Consider the following 21,192-nt stretch of genomic DNA (forward strand, 5'->3'; position numbering starts at 1 on the left):
TAAACCTGTCATGGTTTCTTCCATTCTCAAATTTGAAGGCTCAGTAGACTTAGTGGGTAGCTTTCTACTCTATTTACAACCTCGTACATGGTGCCCATCTTGTAAGCTTTAAATTAACCAAGAGGAATTTTACACTGAAGGGGAAAGACAAATATTCATTTTGTTACTTTAACCAGCAGTTTCATGGAAGAATGAATTTATTTACCATTATTTTTTACTTTTTTATTGCAATACCAAAAAAATCCCCCAAAAGTCAGAACTTGACCAGTATCATAACCACAGTTAGAAATCAGGTTGCAAAGCTGGTGTTATATGTGGACTTACGTAGGCCTAGCAAAACCAGCGGATTTAAGGATGAAAAGTACCATCCAACTTGACCAAAATTGACAGGGCTGGAGATTCCAGACCATACACATCATTTCCTTTTGCCATTTTATAACCTTTTCCCTGCTTATGGAAAAGAGAATGTAATTTCTATTGAAATTTCATGTTAGGGCATTTAACTTACAAGTGCTTTTTTTTTTCTTCTTCTTTTCTGATTTGGGCAGAAAATCCAATTACAGGAAATGTTTCCTGTTGAAAAACTAAAACCTTGACCAATCACTTTCACATCAGTATGAGAACAAAGGATTGCTCACCAAACATTGTACACCTTGTACCACCTACACATTAAAAAGGCTGTTGTAGACATTTTGATACAATGTGGTTTTTTAGACAGGCTATTTCTAAGGAGGTTTTTTTTTTGGGAGATAATATGTGACCTGCCACAACAAAATTATCCTAAAGTCGCTGACGGCTGAGCCAAGAAAATTGAGTTTGAAGTCAAATCATCAAAATCGGTCAAAACAATCGTATTTCTGTTTTTTGGCATAATTTTGTAGTCTAATGTATCATCTATCATCTGCCGAAATTTTTAATCCAAATGATGAAAGGAAAGGCAAGAAATTAGCGTTTTTCTGGGCCATGATTTTGTTACTTCCAACGGAACAGAAACATGTCTGAAGATTTGGATTTAGCGCTGCAGATAGACTCCGCCCCAGCATCGAGGGAGTGATCTTAGTGGTCAATGCGTGGCACCCTTGTTACTGATTGGTCATGCGTAGACCTCTGGCGCTAAGCTTGAATGAACATCGCGGAGCGGTTGCTATGGGCAAACCTTCTATTGTCAAGACGTAAAAACTGTCTTACCTCCCTGTGATCACGATGCGTTGGAAAGAAAACTTTGAAGCTGGTTTTCTCGAAACGTTGATTTCCTAGACCACTCGACATGGTCTCATAAAATCACCAATATCTCAGCAACCGAGCATCTTTATGAGTTGTGTTATGTACAAAATCAAAGTGGAAAAATAAGGAAATAAGGTCACGTCATTTTCAGAAAATAGTTCTCCCCCGACTTTCAGAACCTTTTGTTGTAACGGGTCACATATCGTAAATATGTTATTTCCTGGAATCATTAACTCAGTCCTTCTCTCTCCATATATCATCTCTATTGAGAGCATTGATCTCTGTTGTCATCTTTAGCAGATTATGACTGATTTATTTTCATAATTTGGGGTTTTTTGTGCATTGAATTTATCTCTTTGTTCTTCTCTTTCAGTCCTGGCCACTGTTTTACATGCGGCTCAATAACTCATCATCTTGGCATTGTACAGACCATATGAACAATAGTGCTTTCAGCTTCACATATGATCAATTAATGCGGTTGTTTACAACTAACCAGACACAGGAACTAACAATACCTTATCTGTTTGTTTTCCATAAAAGTTCCATTGTGTTTATCAAGCTTCATTTATCATCTATGTTTGTTTCTCTGTTTTTATTTTATTTTTTTATTTTTAGTTACTTTTTTTCCGGTGGAGGTTATGTGTGAACGACTCTATAACAAACATGTCTCTTTCCCATCTGACCAGTGGTAAATATGTCTCTTATCAGGATATTTGTTATGCATCTTTAATCAAGTGCTTTTTCCTTGAACTCAAATGTTTTGCAACCCTAAAAAACCTCTTTTACATAAAGGGTACTTGTGTTTTTTTTTTTTAGAGTTGTGTTTAATATTAATACCCAGCTTACGAAACGTGATGAGTTCAAAGTTTTTGTTTTTCCTGTCTATCAAAAAGCATATGTGACCGGCGACAACGGTTTCAGGCAAAAGTCGCGAATTTTGAAAATTCATTTTTTCACTGAATCACATTGCCCATTTCGTAAGCTTTGCATTGATATAAAACACTTGTATTCTTCGGCACCATAAGTGGGCATAGAAAGAGAAATAAAATACACTTTTTAAGTTGTTAGCCTGACAAAATTGCGAGAAAACAGGCTTTGAAGATTCACCTCTTTCTCAAAGACAATGTCCGAGCGGCGATGCGAGGGGAGAATCACCCATCCGTACGATGGTGCCAATTGATGTTAAGCTCCGCCTCTAGCAACCACATCGCCTTCTGATTGGCTCACTGAGAGAGTCAAATTTCCCGGGCACCTTCCTCGGAGCTCAGCGTATGGAGCCGAAAAACAATGCGTTTCGCTCGGGTTTGTTTACCAGTACGTCTTTCAAGATGGCGAATACGATAATTACACGTATGGTGCACATGTACATGTGTATGGTGCAAGCATTACGGAATGGCATCCACACGCCATGTCCGAGTGCATGTAACAGGAGCGGTGGCGAATCCACACATTTACAAATCGCGTTTTCATTGTGGTTGATTTGTCTTTATCATTGGCGACCCTTTTGAAGGCAGAAAATTGCTAGTGCTGACAAGGGTCACGCTTCCTGTTTGTTTTGCTTTTACAAGACATGCATATATAATAATGTTGCTTTGCTCGGTGGTGCTTATTGAATTAAAACAAACAAACAAACACGACTCGTAAGTTTGGTGCGAACTTGACGTGTAGTATTTGAATATAATTGGTCACATGTGACCGCTCCTTTCCTCTCATCTACCTTCCATTGAGTCAGTCTGCTGTCATAATTTATACTACATGTACAAGTAGACAAATTTGAGAATATTTACACTGTAGTTTTCTTTTCACACGATTATGTTATGCTACATGATTTTTGTTTCACTTCCGTTGTCGAGCATTGCGGTAGAATAGTTTGGATAGAAAGCCAAACGAAGAGCACGCACTATACAGAGCGAGCGTATATAAACCACTATACCAAGAACAATGGAGGATGTAATCGTGCACGCGTGGACAAAGCATTCCCCAAACGCTGCATCTGGTGTCTCCGAAAGCCGAATTATGTAAATGTGTGCGACGCACCAGCCAATCGCGTGCGAGACCCTGCGCCGTAGCAACGCTGGGGATATTGGCGCGGCGTTCGAAAGAAGCTCGAAACTGACGAGTGTGATCCAACATAGGGTGCTTAAAATTCCATTTTCGATAGGAAAAACTTAGTCTTATGCAATGAAATTTAGTGTAGATGTAGAAAACATATCAAAGATTCGATTTCTGCAAAAAACCTAAATCGACAAAAATAATGGTCAAAATCTTTGTACCCCGCCTAGGAGGGAATTTGCTCTTGCGACTTTTGCCTGAAACCGTTGTCGCGGGTCACATATTTGCTTCAAAACTTGAGAGTGTCATGAACTCATTTCAGTTATGCAAAGTTCAAAGTTTTCATCCTGTTGAACACAAAGTATATTTGCTCCCAAGCATAGAATATAGATGTTATGTTTCTGTTTATATTGGGTTTTCCCCATCAAAGTTATAAATTTCATAGGATTCATTATTCATAAATATAATTTATGTTATTCATTAAAAAAAGACTTATTTTGTTCATAAGCATGTGTATGCATATTGATCTTGTGTTTCTGTTTTTCTATTTGTTAAGTTTTTTTTTCCAAATAGAGTGGTAACTAGCATCCATTATCTATTGCTAAGCAAGTTACAAAACAATGTGTGCATAGTTACAACAGCCAAGAATGCTCCATGTGTCATGTTTCCTTTTTTTTTTTTTTTTTTTTTTTTGGGGGGGGGGGATTCTGTTTGTTATTGTTTGTATTTTATGCTTTTACAACCTGATACAACGAGACAAAAGGTAACACAAGACAATATCAATTGATTAAAAATAAACCAACAAAAGACTGTGTAATTTTAACCCCCTACTTCTTATTTCTTGCTCAACACGGGATACTTGGCCTAAATCTGCCATATACTTACTTACTTATGAAATGATACAGTTCAGTCATGCTATTGAGAGTAGTTTTATTTGGTTTGGTATCTCTTGTTTCGGTACAGTAACTGTACTCGCGTGGTGTGATCAAGCTCATTTTTGTTGGCATCATGATTGTACATCTAGTAGCATATTTAAGTTTCTTTGATTGGCATAGTTTCATTCAGAGCCGTAGCGATACTCTAGTTACTTTACTCTGCCAGAAAGAACACAGTATCCCTCGGTGTGTTCGCAGTGTGATCACATACTTGTTTCTTTGAAACACACTCTGTCAAACCCTGAACCTTCAATTTCCACAGCGTGCTCATAGTATGGATTGTGTGACCACACTGTGTTGAGTCGTAGACTTTTTTCCCCTACTGTATTCTCACAAAGTCCATTTTGTGGACACACTGTACCTTCTCCTTTACACAGTGTGTTCACAGAGTCAACTCTGAGAAAACACTGGGGGACACTGTGTTCACACTATTGACTTGTTGAAGACTAGTCCGGAGTATACTCAGGCAGGTGTGGCTGTGGGAAATGCGTGCTATCACAAACTCAGCTCGTCCTCACAATGGTTAAAATGCTTCAGCTGGAATGAAAGGGCATTATGATTAACTCCATCACTACTGATGGCTACCTGCAAAATTGCAATCTCCGTAGTATATTTAGGTGGAGGTATTCGGAGGGTTAATGCAGGTTGTTACCGGCCAGTATCAAGAGCTGATGTTCAGTGCAGTATTACAGGCAGTTTACTTCAAGGGAGAATGTTGGTGTCCTATCCAGGACAGGGAAAGCATCAGTTTTGTGAGAAATTATCAAAAAAAAAAAAAGAATAAGAAAAAGAAAAAAAAGAGAAGAAAAATCAGACTATATAAGCATGATGAAAGTGGTAGCCAATTTGAGAAGTCAGTGAGTGGTCTGCTAGGGCAGTGTCCAGAGGTAATTTGGAAATGACATATTCTGTGGCCATGTGAGAATAAGTCGCCTGCTTGCTGTTTCTTGGTTGTTGTGGACATCACACCTTCACTGCATTTCTAGGAAGGATTCGTATATTTTAGAAATATGCAATAGTTAGCACAGTATTCAATCTAGTGGAAGAAATAAGATTCATTGTACATATATGTTGCACACTTATCGTTTACATCAGTCAGGGAAGATAAAAGCACTGGATTTGTGCTGACATGCAATTTACAGTGGATTCTGCAAAATTCAGACAAAGACAAAGACAAAATAAAATGAAAGAAGGAGGGACATCACATTGGTAGAGTATTTCTATATAACTTGTAGGTCGAATCTTAAATTCTCCAGCCCCAAGAGACTTGACTCATTAGATAAACTGTATTATCAAAGAGTTACCAGAAATGGGTTTCATCCTTAACTTCCACACACCTGTGGACTATATCTGCTGTTAATGTGTTCTGTGGGAGAATGAAAAGTGACTTGTAACCATACAAGAATCTCTCTCTGACAGAAAGAAAAATTAAGTGATGAATATTATCAGATAAACAGGTAAATGGATTGACATGTTGATGTGAGAATAGCCCTTGGGTATTACCTAGGTGATTTCTGTATTTTTTTCATGTTTTTTTTTTCTTTTTTTTCTTTCCACATATACTGACGTAGAAAAAAAAAAGTGCTTATCATCGTACCGAAAAGCGAGAAGCAATTATGGTGCTTGAATGTTCCTTTCTTGTTCTTCCTTTACCTTTACTTTACCCCAGCTTGAAAAGTCACTTTTCCCCTAAGTTACATCCTGCATTTTGTTTTAATTTTTTTTCCTTTTGGTTCTGATATGCATTGATTATTTCTGGTGTGCCCACAAAGCCTGACAACCATCAATTTTTAAGTTGAAAGTTTTATTGCTGTCACTGTGTTAGAGATGAACTTCCAAGTGTATTGGTACCCTTGTGCATATGGAGTTTCTTTGTGCATTTCTCTATCAAATAATCATGTACCATTACTTGAGTATAAAGGATTTCTCATGATTTCCAGAAAGTGTCAAAAAATACAAAATGCAAAGTGGTTTTTTTTTTTTTCAGCAACATTGTGGTTGAGAAAACAGTGAAAGGAATTTTCTCTTGCCTTGGTCATCTTGAAAGAGGAATGTAGAAAGTGACAGCCAAAAGCATAGCATGTGCTGTACTAAGTGATTTATCTATGATGTTCAACTCATGAAACTTTGTAGTGAATTTGCCACAGAATGAAACATAATATATAGAGAGAGTGAGATATGTTGTCTCAGCTTGGAACATATATTTTTTGCTGTTGTTCACGGCACAGTAATGTGCCTCATTTATTCAGCTGCCTGTATTCATCAGTTATTTGTTTCTCTTCCTCTTGTCTCTTACAGAAAGTCCTGCTTGGTTCCAATGGAGGCGACAGTAAGTTGTTTATCTGGTACTTTCATCATCAGATGTATCTGCATTGCTCTAACAAATAGATTTCAAGATGAAGTTGTGTGTGTAATATCCATATTTTCCCCGAGCTCATATACATGCAAAGAGTAGGAACAGTTATCCTGTGAGCAATTCTGCAGCATTTTGCAGCATGACCAGTCATTCTGGAGTGTCAGTCCGTTTCTTTTGGAAATGGTCAATTCTATGAAACGATAGCTTTGATGCCTTTCTTTTTACATTTTTGTAGTAGTTTTTCAACAGATTTGTCTATTTCTGCTTTGACCGCCATGGTTTTGTTGAACATTGTTGGTGTTTTTTAGGTAGATATGATGTTAATGTGTTTGTGCTGTGTTTGTGTATGCCTGACATTGCCTGTGAAGGGTGGCTGATATTTTTTCTCCTTGATGACAAAAGATATCTTGTTTTTATCACACATGCCAAATTTCTCCTCCAATCTCCCTCCTCCTCCTCCTCCGACCTTCCTTTCCATCCCCCATCCGTCCCCCCTGTAGGCGGCATCCAGGCTTCTGGCAAAGAAGATGCAGAGGCTGGGGGCCAGACCGTGTATGACAATGAGGAGGATGGGGTGGCCTATAGCTACAGCTTCTTCCACATCATGCTGATGCTGGCGGCGTTCTACATGATGATGACGCTCACCAGTTGGTTCCAGTGAGTACCACCGCTTCTTTTCATCCTATGCGTTCTCCTCCTCCTCTTCCTCCTCTTCTTCATCCTCTCCGTTATTCTCTTCCATGATGATATTTTGGACATGTTGTATTGATCAAGATTTATGTAAGAATTATAACATGGATGTTTCCAGATATGATTCACAAAAGTCAAATGAAATTTTATTTCCTGTCGGGCAATTTGTCAATCAGTTGCAACATGTTTGTCGTTGTGCAAATTCAAGGAAAACAAAATGTACAATGTATTGCAGCAAAAATGCATATATTATGGAACTAATTGTTCAAAATAATTGCGTTAATGGAAAAGGGGGACCCACATAAAAGACAAGCTTGTAGGAAATAATTTTGATTTCAAAGGGATGATAATTAATGAATTTGTGTTATACTGGAAATTTCTTGTGGAAGTCATTTGCAATTTAGGCTGTGCCATATTTAATCATGTCAAATAAAATACCCCCCCCCCCCAAAAAAAAAAAAAAAAAAATGTTTAGAGAATTGAACTGCATTGAACAGAAATCAAAGTGAACCAAATTGATCTGAATTAAACAAAATTGAACTCTATCAAATTGGACTGCATTATTAAAACTGAATGAAACTTCACTGCAGGCCCACTGGAGCTGACTTCAGCACGTTGTCAGCCAATAACGGCGCCATGTGGGTCAAGATATCGTCCAGCTGGGTGTGCGCCATCCTCTACATGTGGACGCTCATCGCCCCCATGATCCTCACCGATCGCGACTTCAGCTAGAGGCCGGGCGGCGGCTGCCCCCCACAGGATACTCCCTTGGCTCGTTGGATTAATTACACCGAGGCTGGCCAGGGAGAGAGGTGGTGTGTGATGTTTCCATAGCAACGACATCATCCTCTGGGGAGAATCTTTTCATCTTTCATCGCAAAAGAAACGCAACCTTCTCTAGTGGTCATCTAGTGCATAATTTCCTTCCAAGTTTTAGATACCCTATCTTGTATCTCCAACATATTTTCAATATAGTAACGATAAAATGGAAAAAAAAAGAAGAAAATGTTTACACCGGTATGTCAATTATGTATGTTAATAATAAGGCAACTTAACCATAAGAAATTAAAGAAAGAAGAATAGAGGACATGCTTTGCTGTGTAGTGCTTATGAAAATATAATTGTGAGATGTGAACGGTTCCATGTACTTTTTTGTGACAAATCTGTGGGCTGTTACTGCTGTAGACATCTGGAGACATTCTTACCAAGAATGTACATCGGGCGTCAGGAGCCATGAATGATTGTCACATTGTGCATAGAATATCACGATGCACTTGTGCAGGAATTTACCTGCAATTGTGTAGGAATTTACTCAAGCATGCTTCATGATTCCAATATATCACTTTGTAGTGCAGCATGGCCGATATGGTTGCACGCACATTTAACTGCATGCATTGGTAGCGAAGTCGAGATCGACATGTACCAATTTTGATCCATTTCTTTTAGTTTTAACGAAGCCCCTGCAAAGAGTTTTGGTGGTGATTCTGTGAGCATTATCATTATTAATTCTGATAACAACATTTTCTTGCATGAGTCTCAATACCAAGCATGAAGTATTCAGGATCATGTGACTCCTTGACAATTCTGTTTACAAAGCAAGTCTAGGGAGCACTGTTTGACTTTGCTAGTTTCCCCAACTCACACAAGCGTTACCAATGGAATGTTGACTCCTACTAGCATTTTCAAAATCCACAACTGGTGTTCTTATTTTGCAAAGATAAGACAGGCCCATGCCGTCTGTGTGGATATCTCGTTACATTATTGCAGACAGATGTATCTGACAGGAAATTGGGAGTTCATGAGACGAGCGCATTGCTTCTGTATACCCAAGATCTCCCTGTGTGTATCCTATAACTGACTAGTTCACATGCCATACATATGTTAGTCAAGAGTCGTCTATAGTAGGGCCACTGCGTTAGACGTTATTCAGAGAGTACGAGTAGTTCACTACAAGCACTATCATCACTGGTTCGGTAGCATTGTCTTGTACGACGTAATCACTATCAAAACATCATGATATTATTGATATCATATTTAATACATTCTACTATCGTATGATACCTAAGAAAGAGTGGCGTATGTTAAGAAAAGCATGATTTCTTTGATAACAATCTTATTATAATGGAGTGAAGAGACAAGCATTGTAAATATTCTAATGAAAGGAGAATTGTGTAGTTTGTTACATAATTGATTTATTTCTGTAACTGGAATTTGTATTAAACTGTGTTGTGGAATTTGTGGTATTACAGTAAATAAAAGTAGTTGTAAACTCACCAGTGAAATAATGCATGTCTAACTGGATAAATATGGATGGCATTTAATAATGTGTTCAGGTTATGATTATGTCTGACCCCAAATTATTATTCACCATTAATTTCATATAAATATTAACTAGCGATATAGAATATGGAATATGCAAGGGTTTGATGAAGATTAGAGAGCTGGACATGTCCATTAAGCCAGTCATTAACCATGCTCAATACATCTCAAATCTGCATCATACATAGCTAATGGAAAATTAAGACTTTAGCAGAAATCTTCAATATCTTATCTACTTGGCACTCTAGAACTTATTAGTGAGAGAATACAAGGAAGGAGGTACCAGACTTTGATGTACTGTAATTTCTTCTCCATACAAGAAATTTACTACCACTACTATCTCCTGTGTTTGAAGACCTGAGGGTGGTTCATCTTTACCCAGGAAGAATCTAACGTGTGATGTCAAGTCTTTCATTACGACGGAGAGAGAACATAGAGGGCGCCCTGTACAGACCAAGGCTGTTTTATGGTACATGTACAGGCAGTTTGGTGAGTCACTGACACCAAGACTCTGAAAATGCTAAGAATCTTCCAGAATTCCAGCCGCTGCTTTTTGGTCTTGTCCATGACATGCAGTATCCATAATTACATTTGGCAAACTGTTCTCTGTGAAACATCAGCATTGATGGCGTAAAAATTGTCTTCAACGTCTCTTGACGTCTTGGATCATCGCAGATTCTTGTCAAGTCCAATCATTTTATGAAGTGATCCAATATATCTACCTGGTACACAACTGTACTACCTACCTGGTACAGAGATACAACTGTACATAGGTACACATGTATGCTTGTACTTGGGTACATGTCAGTTCTTTGCCCCCTTCATATCTTGCTGTTATCTTCGGGACAAATATGTACGAGATTCATCCCGTTATTCCTCCTCTTTTAGAGCACCACCCCAATTAGGTTCTCATTGAATTGACTGTACCAATATAAATACAATGCTCTCCTTTTTGTGTGATACATGAGCCAGAGAAATTAAATAGTTGTCCATAAACCTTACTGCATGTTAATGACTCAAACAATACGCTTGTTCCATTCAGTTGTGTAGGCTAATTTCAAACATGAAAGTGAGCTGTTTGTATTGAATATTTTATGGTGGATGTTGTAGTGAGTTGGTGTATTTATTGCGCGTGGTCTGGTCATTGCATGTGTACTCTTGGAGTGTACCTTTAGCATTTCAGATGCAGTGAGAGTATTAGTTGGTAATTTACATCTTAATCTATCATTCCATGTGACTGGTATGTGTAGCACTGTTGCACTTCAGTTTTTCGTCTTCATAATATACTTCTTGAGGAACTTAGCTGACTTTTGAGTAGCAATTGAGGTACATGTATGTGGTAGATGTAAGATCATTTTAAAATTTGGGCATTGACTGAAGTTATTGGATGTGTATACACTTTCTTCTCAGACATGGTTAAACGTATGAAGAAATTTGATTAATCTTCAAACTATTTTCTCTGGTTTTTTGTCCATATAAATGAATAACAAGTTAGAGGGTTTATGTTAATTTTTCAGAACTGGCAGAAGACATGTTGTGGGATCTATAAATGCAAAATGCTGGCCACATGGCTTCCCCATTCTTCACATGTGATAAGTATGAATCAAATTCACCATTCATCCTTGCTTAAGCGTCATCAGCGTCTCTGTGTATGGATTGCCGTTCTCCTAGATGCAATATTTACTGTACCAGTAGTCTGTGGGTCTTGAACACAATAAATCTTCACAACTACATGGCACTCTTTGGCTCTTGCACTGTTTTAATCTGTATGCAGTGTCCTTTTTCCTAAAATAGGTGGGTTTTTTTTCTTCAACAGACACATTGTCAGAGACGAGTGTGTGATTTATAAGTTGCAGTCAGTCACTATTGGAGATATAACTTTGCTCTATTCAAAATGTTTGATATAATTTGTGTCATTAATCATGAATGCGGCAGACAAAGATTGTCGAAAATAAGATGGAAGATACATTCTGTACCAAACACTCAAGACCACTCTTTCACAGATACCCTGTACAGTCAACCTTGCTAAGTCGAATCTATTTGGACTTAGAGGACAAGTTCACCTTCATTAACATAAGGATTGAGAGAATGCAGCAATATTAGTAGAACACATCAATGAAAGTTTGAGGAAAATTGGACAATCATTCAAAAGTTATGAATTTTTGAAGTTTTTGTGCACTCACTGCTGGATGAGAAGACTACTGCAGTGTATGATGTCACATGCGTACAACAATATAACGAAAATAAAAAGAGAATTTCACTAAATTTAATCTTTTGAAAAAAGTACACATTCCCTTGACTCGTTACTAACATATGTTATGGGTAATATTATTCCCATTGCCTTTAGAAAGAGGCAAGTCAAGTGCTCTTTTATTATGCGAAAAAAGTGAAAATATGTTGAATTTTCTTTACATTTTCTTTATACTGATGTACTCGTATGACATCATGAGCCTTAGTAGTCTTCTCATCCAGCGGTTCCAACACAAAAATTTTAAAAATTCATAACTTTTGCATCGATTGTCCAATTTTCCTCAAACTTTCACCGATGTGTTCTACTAATATTGCTGCATTCTCTCAATCCTTATGTTTATGAAGGTGAACTTGTCCTTTAAGAGATAGCTTCGGCTCAGAGAAAATTCCACCTATGAGGGATTAAAATCGGCATAAAAAGATGAGGACTTGAAAAAACCTTTGACTTATGAGAGGTCAACTTTTAACAGCAAGGTTTGACTGTACATGAACACTCACACAACCCTCACAAACACACTCGCGCAACAAAATAATGATCATGAGAAGCACAGCTGTTTTCCTTCACTTTCACTGTTTTGATGAGGCTTTTCCTTTTTTTTTCAAAAGGAATCTGGCTTTAAAAAAGATGGACACAAAAGGGAAAAAAAAAAAATGTTCTGCATACAGCACAGTAACTGCCCCAGAACTCATTCACATGTCTACTCCTGTAATGACACAAACAGCACACACATTTTGAAGTCTGGAGGACACTACAATCCCATTTAATGTATTCCTCAGTAATGCCAACTGATCTACACAAAGTCTTCCTAATATCCAGTCATACACCATTTGTATCTTTAATCAACATCTATAAGCAACAAATCTATCATGCAGAATTGCATTTGAAGAATACATGTATACATGTATAGATAAAACACACATCGTGATGGCCTGATACAGCTGGTTCATACACATGTTCCTGAAGTGCAAGTTTCTCGTAAATTCACCATATGACATGTTTCTGAAAACTTTTTCACGTCATATCATGCATAAAAATCCTCCAGTCATAAGAACACATTCTGTCCGCATTTCATACTCCATGTGGGCAAAACTCCAACCAGATCACACATCCAAGATCAACTAAGAGCAACATTACACAGTGCACTCCAGTTATAACGAACACGGTTAGAGCAAAATTCTGGTTAGAACAAAGTAAATATTCAGGCCTCAATGTTATTCGCTCAATTTTTCTATTGTTTATTTGTTCGGTTACATCTATACATGTAAGCGAAATTTTGAAAGAAAACTGAGGACTTTGTTTAACAGGAGTCCACTGTACATACTAGAATCTGTAGATATTTCCCCCCCCCCCCCCGAACATCTAGCTGATTTATTCTACCCAGAAGGGCAAGAATGCACACACATCAAGATACCTTGGTACAATTCTTTACTTTTCACTGCAGTGTCCATGATTTTTAACTGGACATGAAACCATACAGTCTCTTAACATACCTGGTTTGTTTCTGAGGAACCCTCCCCTGTATTGCAAATTGGGGTAAAGTTCTATCACTGCAAGTCACGGCATTCGCAGCCACCAAAGCAACAACTAATGCCCTACAGCTGGTTGGTTGGTGCTTTAGCAGCTGCCATGGCAACCACAATCAGTGTGTGGTACATGTACATGTATATTTCTTGTGAAGGGCTTCCAAAAACACAGGCCATGACACGAGAATTCCAAAGAATGTTGCATGCAACTGACTCAAAGGGATGGATTCTGATCATAAGTAGACTTCAGTGGCTAATCAGTAAAGCTATCTTGTGAGGACTTTGGCATCTTTCTGGGAAAATGATACTGTTGAGGCAAATTAAACCACATTCAGTTCGCTGTAATAGGTATCTCGCTCTCTAAATACTCTCTCTCTCGACTTGAAAAATTGATATCTGCTCAGGAAGAAATAAAGAATACAATGTTTCTCTTTCTAATCCTACTATATTACATAATGATGCAAACAATAAAGACAGAATACTACATTTTTCCAGATACAGTCCGATCTCTCCTATCCGGACATGTCGGGATCGGCGCTAATCCCGATAAGGGATTTGGCCGGTTATGGGAGACTCAATGTTTAATTCACGCAGCTGCTGAAGAACGATCCTGCATTGTGCCCTGATTTAATGAAAAGTTTTCTGTTCATGTTCTTGCGGTGATGTAAGGGGTAGTGAATGTCTGAATGCATGTTGTTATATGAAAATTAGATGTGAAGGTATGTTAATTATGTTGAAAATAATATGTAATTTATGTGAGTTTGTGTAGGAATTTTGTATGAATTTGAAATCTTCCTTTTCCCTGTAATTATTACAGTGAAAAGAAAAATAACACCGAGATCGCATCCGGATAATAGAGAGATCTAGATAAAGGGAAGCCGGATAGGAGAGTTTGGACTGTATACCGACACTCGTGCAGCATACAACAATCTCTTTATGGTTTTAAAACAAAGGCAAAAGGCAGAGTCATATCACTCTGGTAACATCTAGGTATTGAAACAGACAACATCACATAATGGCTAGTTCTTTATAACTGTACTTCACATGATGAGTGATCGGGTCAAGGGCAATTACCCCCTGGGCAATTACCCTGGACCCTGACCCTAACCCTAATCCTAACCCTAATCCTGGAACACTTGGTGATTTGTTAAATACCTGAGCTTGCACGAAGTCGCATCTACTAAGTCTACAACTTCACATTTGCATTTCCCAAGGCAACTAAAATCCCTGATGATCTTCAGAGCGAACTTGTGGATGACCCTAAAAGATGGTACACAGAACCTCAAAGATATCAAAATGAAGGTTGAAGAAAATCTGTTAAAACTGTTTTTCTCATAAAACTCTCAGGGATACCACAATCTTCAAAAATATGCATACACTATATTTGCAATGTGCCAACAAAACTGTTGACCTTATTTCTGCATTTAGTGAAATACAAGTCTCAGCAGATATGAGATTTGGGCCAACTGGCTCCCTCAGAACTTCACACTTCCATTGTCACTGCTTAGAAAAGAAGCATGAATGTTGTTATAGTTCCTGGCTGAAGTGATAAGGAAAGCCCCTCAGACATCAGGCCTACATCAACTCTTCTCCATTCCTGGCGATGTGCCCTTCATGAAGTCCCTCACTCTCTGCCATGAGCTTTTATTTAGCGAGTCCAGGTGGTTTATGGTATCTGTAAGGAGAAAAAAAAAAGAAGGGATATCAATCGTTATTCACATTGACAAGAGTTGGCTGCACGTAATACTTCTGCAATACAAAGCAATTCATCACACTCGTACCTCTCAAGGAATTATCTACATTTCATTCCTATTATAACGGAACACTAATATCGAAAGTCTTGAATGAAGTACACATTCAGGTTCCAAATTATCATCTACAATATTCTTATGTACTTTATGGTTTGGCTATTAAGGAATTTTGAAATAACAAAAGCAAACTTCTGGTCCTGAGGACTTCATTACTGTATAACAGGAGTCGCGTGTAAAAGGCTGGAAAATTTACTCAAATGGTCATTGCTACAAATTGTCTCAAAGCAATTATCATGGCACATTATTACATCGGCTAAGTTTACAGACTACACTTTACCACTGAGTTTGATTAATATTGATGAATTGTTTTGAGATGAAATTTACAGTGAATCTAAGTCTTCATAACTTCTTTGCAGTGCAAATATCAGTAGTAGGCCTACATAGTTATCATATCATTGGGCAATGTGTGGATGGTGTTCTTTTTTTCTAAGAACACCCTGTAGAATCAAGAAACATCATGGATACAAAGTGCAATGGGTGTGCACTCCCTTCTCTTGACCCCGCCCCCCCCCCAAAAAAAAGGGGAAAATAACAGACAAAAAATGAAAAACAAACAAACAAAACAACAACAAACGAGCCATCAGCGGTATTTGCTCAAGGTCATTGGGCTCGGATTGCCCAGCATTTTTGGAGTAGTTATTTGAAAACTTTGGCTTTCAGCTAACAGCAAGTAAACTAAGGATGCACAGAGCTGCTAATATCGCCCAGTGACATATCATGACTTTTCAGGAGTGGGGCTCACAGAAGGGCTTAAGAAAGTCCACACATTCTGAACAGAATCTAGCTTTAGCTATTCTTTAATACACCCTTCAGGCAAACCATTCGGAAATGACCCTCTAAAACTGCCACCGGTGCAGCAAGCAGACAGTTTGCCGAGAGTTGGGTAGGAATCTTGGATCTTGAATATCAATCCCTGATGCAGCTCATTCTAGATGCCATACGTTTTAAGAGTCTACATAATTATGTTAAACGAATCTATTATCTACCAATCAAGAATCACAACTTCTGTTGTGAAGATTAAACGTAGTCATACCAACCTGTAGCCATCACCATTCTGCAAACTTCAACCGATGTTCCTGTAGCAGAAGAATCCCGTATTCTTGGGTACTGTGATGACAGAAAAAGAAGAGGACAAGAGACGCTTATTGATTCAGAAATTCAATTCAGAGGAGAATAGAGGGGATGGATTTTTTTTCTTCTATCCCTTCACACACAGATTCAGGGAGAAATTTTCACGAGGAAATACACAAAAAATTACTTCTTCTACTAACTCCATAGAGCTCTAATCTTGACCTAGCCCTTCAAGCACGCATGTAAAAGAGTCTTTGCCATAACATATCTCAGTAGCAGTCAAGGAAGTGTATACTTTTCATACAGAGATGAAGAAATGAGATTCCATACATATTTTGTTGATATCATTCAACTTATATGACATCACAAATTGTCTTTCATAACTTTTGAAGACATTGTCCAACTTTTCTTACACTTGTACTGGGTGTTCCACTAATCTGTGTTCAAGTTTGGAATTCACGCACTTATTGGAGAATACTAACTACAACAGTTGCTCATTTCAACAATGAGTGCTTACACTAAATCACTAGAAAATGATTCCTAAAACTTATCTCACAAGCAATGCACTTATCTTGATGAATCAAAGACGTTTTACTACTTTGTTTATTACTCACATTTATTATTGAAATGAAACAAAGTTTCAATATGAAGACTCATCATCAGACAATGAGTTAAAAAAAAAAAAAAACCACCACCAACAAGAATAACTAAAATCAAATCCTGCGACAGACAGGCTTGACTTGCTCAAACTCTGTCTCAACATCCCCTAGCACCCACTTACCTTTTCCCTGTAGACATCTTTATGAATCTTATTCAGAGCCTCATACATCCTGTCACACTCTTTTTCGTTAATCTGGAGAAGAAATGGACAAAGGAAGAAAAAAAAAATCAATATCACTTCCTCTAACAATTTCAGTGCAGGCCAAAGAAACTCAAATTCCTAGTACACTGAAGACAGGATACAACATTTTACATGTATGTAAAAGAATATAATCTATCAACTGGTATTGAGTACATGTATCCTACATCCCAAACTGTTTGTACTGTACAAATAAACCATTATAAAATACCAGTATGTAAAGGTCCTAGATAAATTGGGCATTACTCACAGCCCAAAGATGAGTCAAAGCATATTCAGTCATCAAGTAATGGTTGGATTCTAGTGGGTGTTGACTTCAGTGATTTCTTTGAAATGCAGTGTCTACTGTTAATGGTACACAAATATAGAGAACAAAATTACTCCAGACCTGGGGGGGGGGGGGGGGTTAATGAAAGTGGTGGCAAAGGAAACTTAAGTTAGAGATTGACACTTCCAACTATGTATGTTGAGAACTGATGAGGCGTAGAGACACTAACTTTTTCGGTCAAATTGCATTTGCCAACTTTGGTTGGGAATGAAAATAAAGTAGTTAGTACCTACCTCTAAGTTTAACAATTAACTTTCTAGAACTGAACCTAGCGCTTCTATCAGTGATCAGGTCTGTGTGTGTTGGCATGGTGTTACACACTGTTTTAGTTTAGTGGTGTTTAGAATCGTGCTCAAGCCAGCAAAGCGCCATGCCGTCAAAACCAAAGCCGAGGTCTAAACTTCAGCCCGACCCATGCCCAGGCCGCGCACCCATTTACTGTGGTTTTCTGAGCTCCAATGTTGTGAAATCTCAGGGGAACGTACAATAAATGCACAACCGCATGAACGTAAAACCAGATTTTCGATAGTGTCTAGACAGACAGCGAGAATCTAGATTTTAGTATCCCACTGGTCTTCGTTTTCCGGCAATCCGTTTTCCCTCTTTTACAATTTTGCACTGGCGTTGCAACACAGATTTCAGCGCATGGGACCACGCAAAAGTGCTCGCCACATCTACATTGAGCAGGGTTTCATATTCACCTCTGAATTTTCTCCTCTCCTGAAGCCATGAGCCACACGTTCCCTAATAGTTACAGCTAGGTCTCTCCCCTTCTTGGACGGATCTGTCGGCCATTCTTCCATCAAACGAAGAAATTTCCTGTAACGTGAAGCTGCCATTTCTGTCAGAATTCTACGCTGTATCAGCAATAGCATTAGTAATCATTCCGCACGACGGGCTCACGGCGGAGCGGATCGATACGGACGGCGCAGTCACAACAGTTGTGTAAGGGCAGGTGGTGCAGACTACATAAGAATGGATTACGCAATTGTGTGTGTGTGTGGGGGGGGGGGGGGGGGGCTTTGAACAACAATGCTTCACGGAAGTAAATGAGTCTTTTTGCCCAAGTTTGCTGCAGTTTACTATTGTGAAAATGGATTTGATGAAACTAAATACATTGCTGCTTCCTTCATGAAATGTCAAAACTTTGGCAAAAATATGTGTATACTGTATTCAATTATACATGGCTCGACACTAACTTTTTTGTTTGGTGGCCCGATGGGGCCACCAAAATCATAAATTTCAAATTTTTGGTGGCCCGAGAGAAAAATTTGGTGTCCCGAAAAAAAAAACAATAAAAATATTAAGTCCTTTTTTTTTAATGAGTCAAATATTTAAGATTTATGATAGTAAGAATTAGAAGTTGGACATATCTACTCATAAAACTTGCAACATTCACTCTCAGGCATTCATTCAGTCCTTTTCATCCATCTTTGAACAAATTTAACTGCTAATTTTCGGCGCAAAAAGTTACGAATTTATTGACATACTTTTCAAAAAATTTTGGTGGCCCGAGGCGGGCCACCAAATTTGCCCTTTTTTGAAATTTGGTGGCCCGACTTTCATTTTTGGTGGCCCCGGGCCACCGGGCCACCGTTTGTGTCGAGCCCTGAATTATAGAATGGACTGATCCCCCCTGCTCCAACCCCCCCCCCCCAAAAAAAACAAAAACAAAACAAAAACAAAAACAAAGAAAAAACAAACAATCTGGTCATAAAGAAGTGGAATAATAATCTGTATGGATGCATTTATCCAAATTCTCTGTAGCATAGTTTAGGGAAATGGATATTGAGTCTCTCACATCTTTATAGGCCTAGCTTCTTTTGGCACTGGGAAACCAAACTTGGTCATGCACTCTTACAGCAGTGAACTGCAATTTAGTAGTCTAGAAGACAGCAATTTTTGAATGTTGAAGACAAATTAATTTTCAAATATCACTGAAAATGCAATAATGACAATGCAAACTTAAATAATAGTGACTACATGTATAGCGCACAGGTCCACCTATCAGTGCTCGTGGCGCTTCAAAAAGGAAAGAAAACAATATATATATATATTACATATGCATAATGCACATTTTGCTGTATTGTCCCATTGTGTGCTTATATATATATATATATATATATATATATATATAGTCCTTCGTACTCGACTCATTCTTATCATTTTTATGAATATTTCATAGTATGTTCCCTCCATTCTTCATTTTTGTATCCCTATTAATTTTAAAAGGTGGTATAACACATTTAGATACAAACACGCACACACACACAAACACCTCTATGCACAAAACACAAAATATACACTGTCTTTATACAAAGTCAGACACAACTACAAAGGAAACTGAAATTATTTCATTTCAATTGTATATTTCCCAATATCACTCATCGTTTTGGTCATACCTAAAATGCAAAGAAAATACTTATTCATTTTTTTTCTTTTGAGGGTGTGTATACATGATATCTTGAAGAACTAATTACACGTGAAATACAATGCCTAGCAAAATAACATAAGACTCTCTCTTTCTTTCCAGTGTTTGAAAAGTTCCACCGCTGGACATGAAACACCTATTGAAGACAGCCAAATAAACAATCATAACGAGTGTTTGAGTTCTGCCATCCATACTCAATATTACTTGATAAATATTGATAAGATATGTTACACTTTAGAAAAGAAGAAAACAAGGCCACAAAGTCCTTTGCTGCCCTATACTGAAAACAGTTTTCTGGTACACAAACATCAAAAAAAAAGAAAAAAAAAATGAACAAATAAGCTCTCAGAAAATGGTAAATTCAGTCCAGGGTTCTTTGCCAAAGAAGATGCATCCAGATAGTTCCTTGCCTCTATACATACTCGCCAGTATCCACTTATTGCAATATCATTCCACAAAATATCTTCCTTTTTTTTTTTTCTTTGTCCTGGCTATTATCAAATTCATTGAGTAATATTTGTATCAATCTGAAACTGAAGGCACACTGGACAAAAAATTCTGGGAAGAATTAACATGTTGAGGATGGGCTGATTTTGCTACAACACGCATTTCCCGTAGAGACCTGCCCAAGTATACTTGGGACTAGTCTTCAACGGGTTTAAGTATCAGTGGAATAATGCCTTTTCTCCATTGGCTCACTTCTTAAAATGGTTCATTTCTAAATAATATACACATTACTATCTATTCACAAAGGGCAATTGAGACATACTTCTATTGTTTATGGATGAATTATTCCACTGCCAAAAGGAATCAGACAAAAACTCTACAGTGCCAGTTTGTTGTTGATTACTGGTATGTCACTGCTATTATTTCAGCACCACACATCAATACAACCAATCATAGCAAAATACCTGATTGATAAGGTGGCTTCCTACTGGGTTGGGTGGTTGAAATGGGGAATGCTAATGACCGCACGAGGTATTCCAATATCAAATGATACTGAAATACATTACCTCCTATGAGTTATACATCAGAATAACAATGGTTCAACTGCAGACCAGAGCCTTGATTAAGATGTACAAAACCATCAATTTAACCCTTTCTGTGGACAGTGTGTACAATGACGTACAGTTTTCTGTACCAATCAGAATTGAAAGCACACATTAGGTTAACTGACTCACTTCCATGTTACTTTGAGTCAAAGAGAACCATAGCTGTCCTGTATTACACAGTTTGAAGACGAAGAGCTGCTTTTTATATAGGCTGGGGGAAGGGAAAATGAGGAAGGACATGTTTTGCTGTGCTAAGACAAAAACCACTTACTCCTATTCATTCAAAATAC

General features: G+C 37.9%; 2 protein-coding genes across 2 annotated transcripts in view; one reads left to right on the forward strand and one right to left on the reverse strand.

Moving 5' to 3' along the window:
- The window catches only part of LOC140240073 (serine incorporator 3-like), a 36,598-nt gene extending 25,284 nt beyond the window's left edge, over window positions 1-11,314 (forward strand). Inside the window, exons 11-13 of the mRNA XM_072319882.1 lie at window positions 6,510-6,540; window positions 7,068-7,224; window positions 7,848-11,314. Of these exons, the coding sequence (XP_072175983.1) occupies window positions 6,510-6,540; window positions 7,068-7,224; window positions 7,848-7,989 (330 nt within the window). The 3' untranslated portion in view covers window positions 7,990-11,314. The remainder of the gene's footprint in view (window positions 1-6,509; window positions 6,541-7,067; window positions 7,225-7,847) is intronic.
- Window positions 11,315-13,175: 1,861 nt separating this feature from the next.
- On the reverse strand, window positions 13,176-18,269 carry LOC140239914 (ubiquinol-cytochrome c reductase complex assembly factor 2-like). Its single transcript, XM_072319730.1, has 4 exons — window positions 18,121-18,269; window positions 17,014-17,085; window positions 16,199-16,268; window positions 13,176-15,025 (listed from the first exon to the last, which is right to left on the reverse strand). Exons 1-4 carry the CDS (start codon window positions 18,256-18,258, stop codon window positions 14,931-14,933), a joined length of 375 nt encoding a protein of 124 aa, XP_072175831.1. The 5' UTR covers window positions 18,259-18,269; the 3' UTR covers window positions 13,176-14,930.
- Between the last annotated feature and the right edge of the window lie 2,923 nt (window positions 18,270-21,192).

This window comes from Diadema setosum, chromosome 16 (genome assembly GCF_964275005.1).
Source record: "Diadema setosum chromosome 16, eeDiaSeto1, whole genome shotgun sequence".
Taxonomy (NCBI): domain Eukaryota; kingdom Metazoa; phylum Echinodermata; class Echinoidea; order Diadematoida; family Diadematidae; genus Diadema; species Diadema setosum.

Coding starts and splice junctions, on each gene's coding strand:
- LOC140239914 (XM_072319730.1), bottom strand. CDS start 18,258: ATGGCAGCTTCACGTTACAGGAAATTTCTTCGTTTGATGGAAGAATGG. Junction 17,086..18,120: donor GGAGAGGAGAAAATTCAGAG/GTGAATATGAAA, acceptor TTTCTTCTCCAG/ATTAACGAAAAAGAGTGTGA. Junction 16,269..17,013: donor AAGATGTCTACAGGGAAAAG/GTAAGTGGGTGC, acceptor CTGTCATCACAG/TACCCAAGAATACGGGATTC.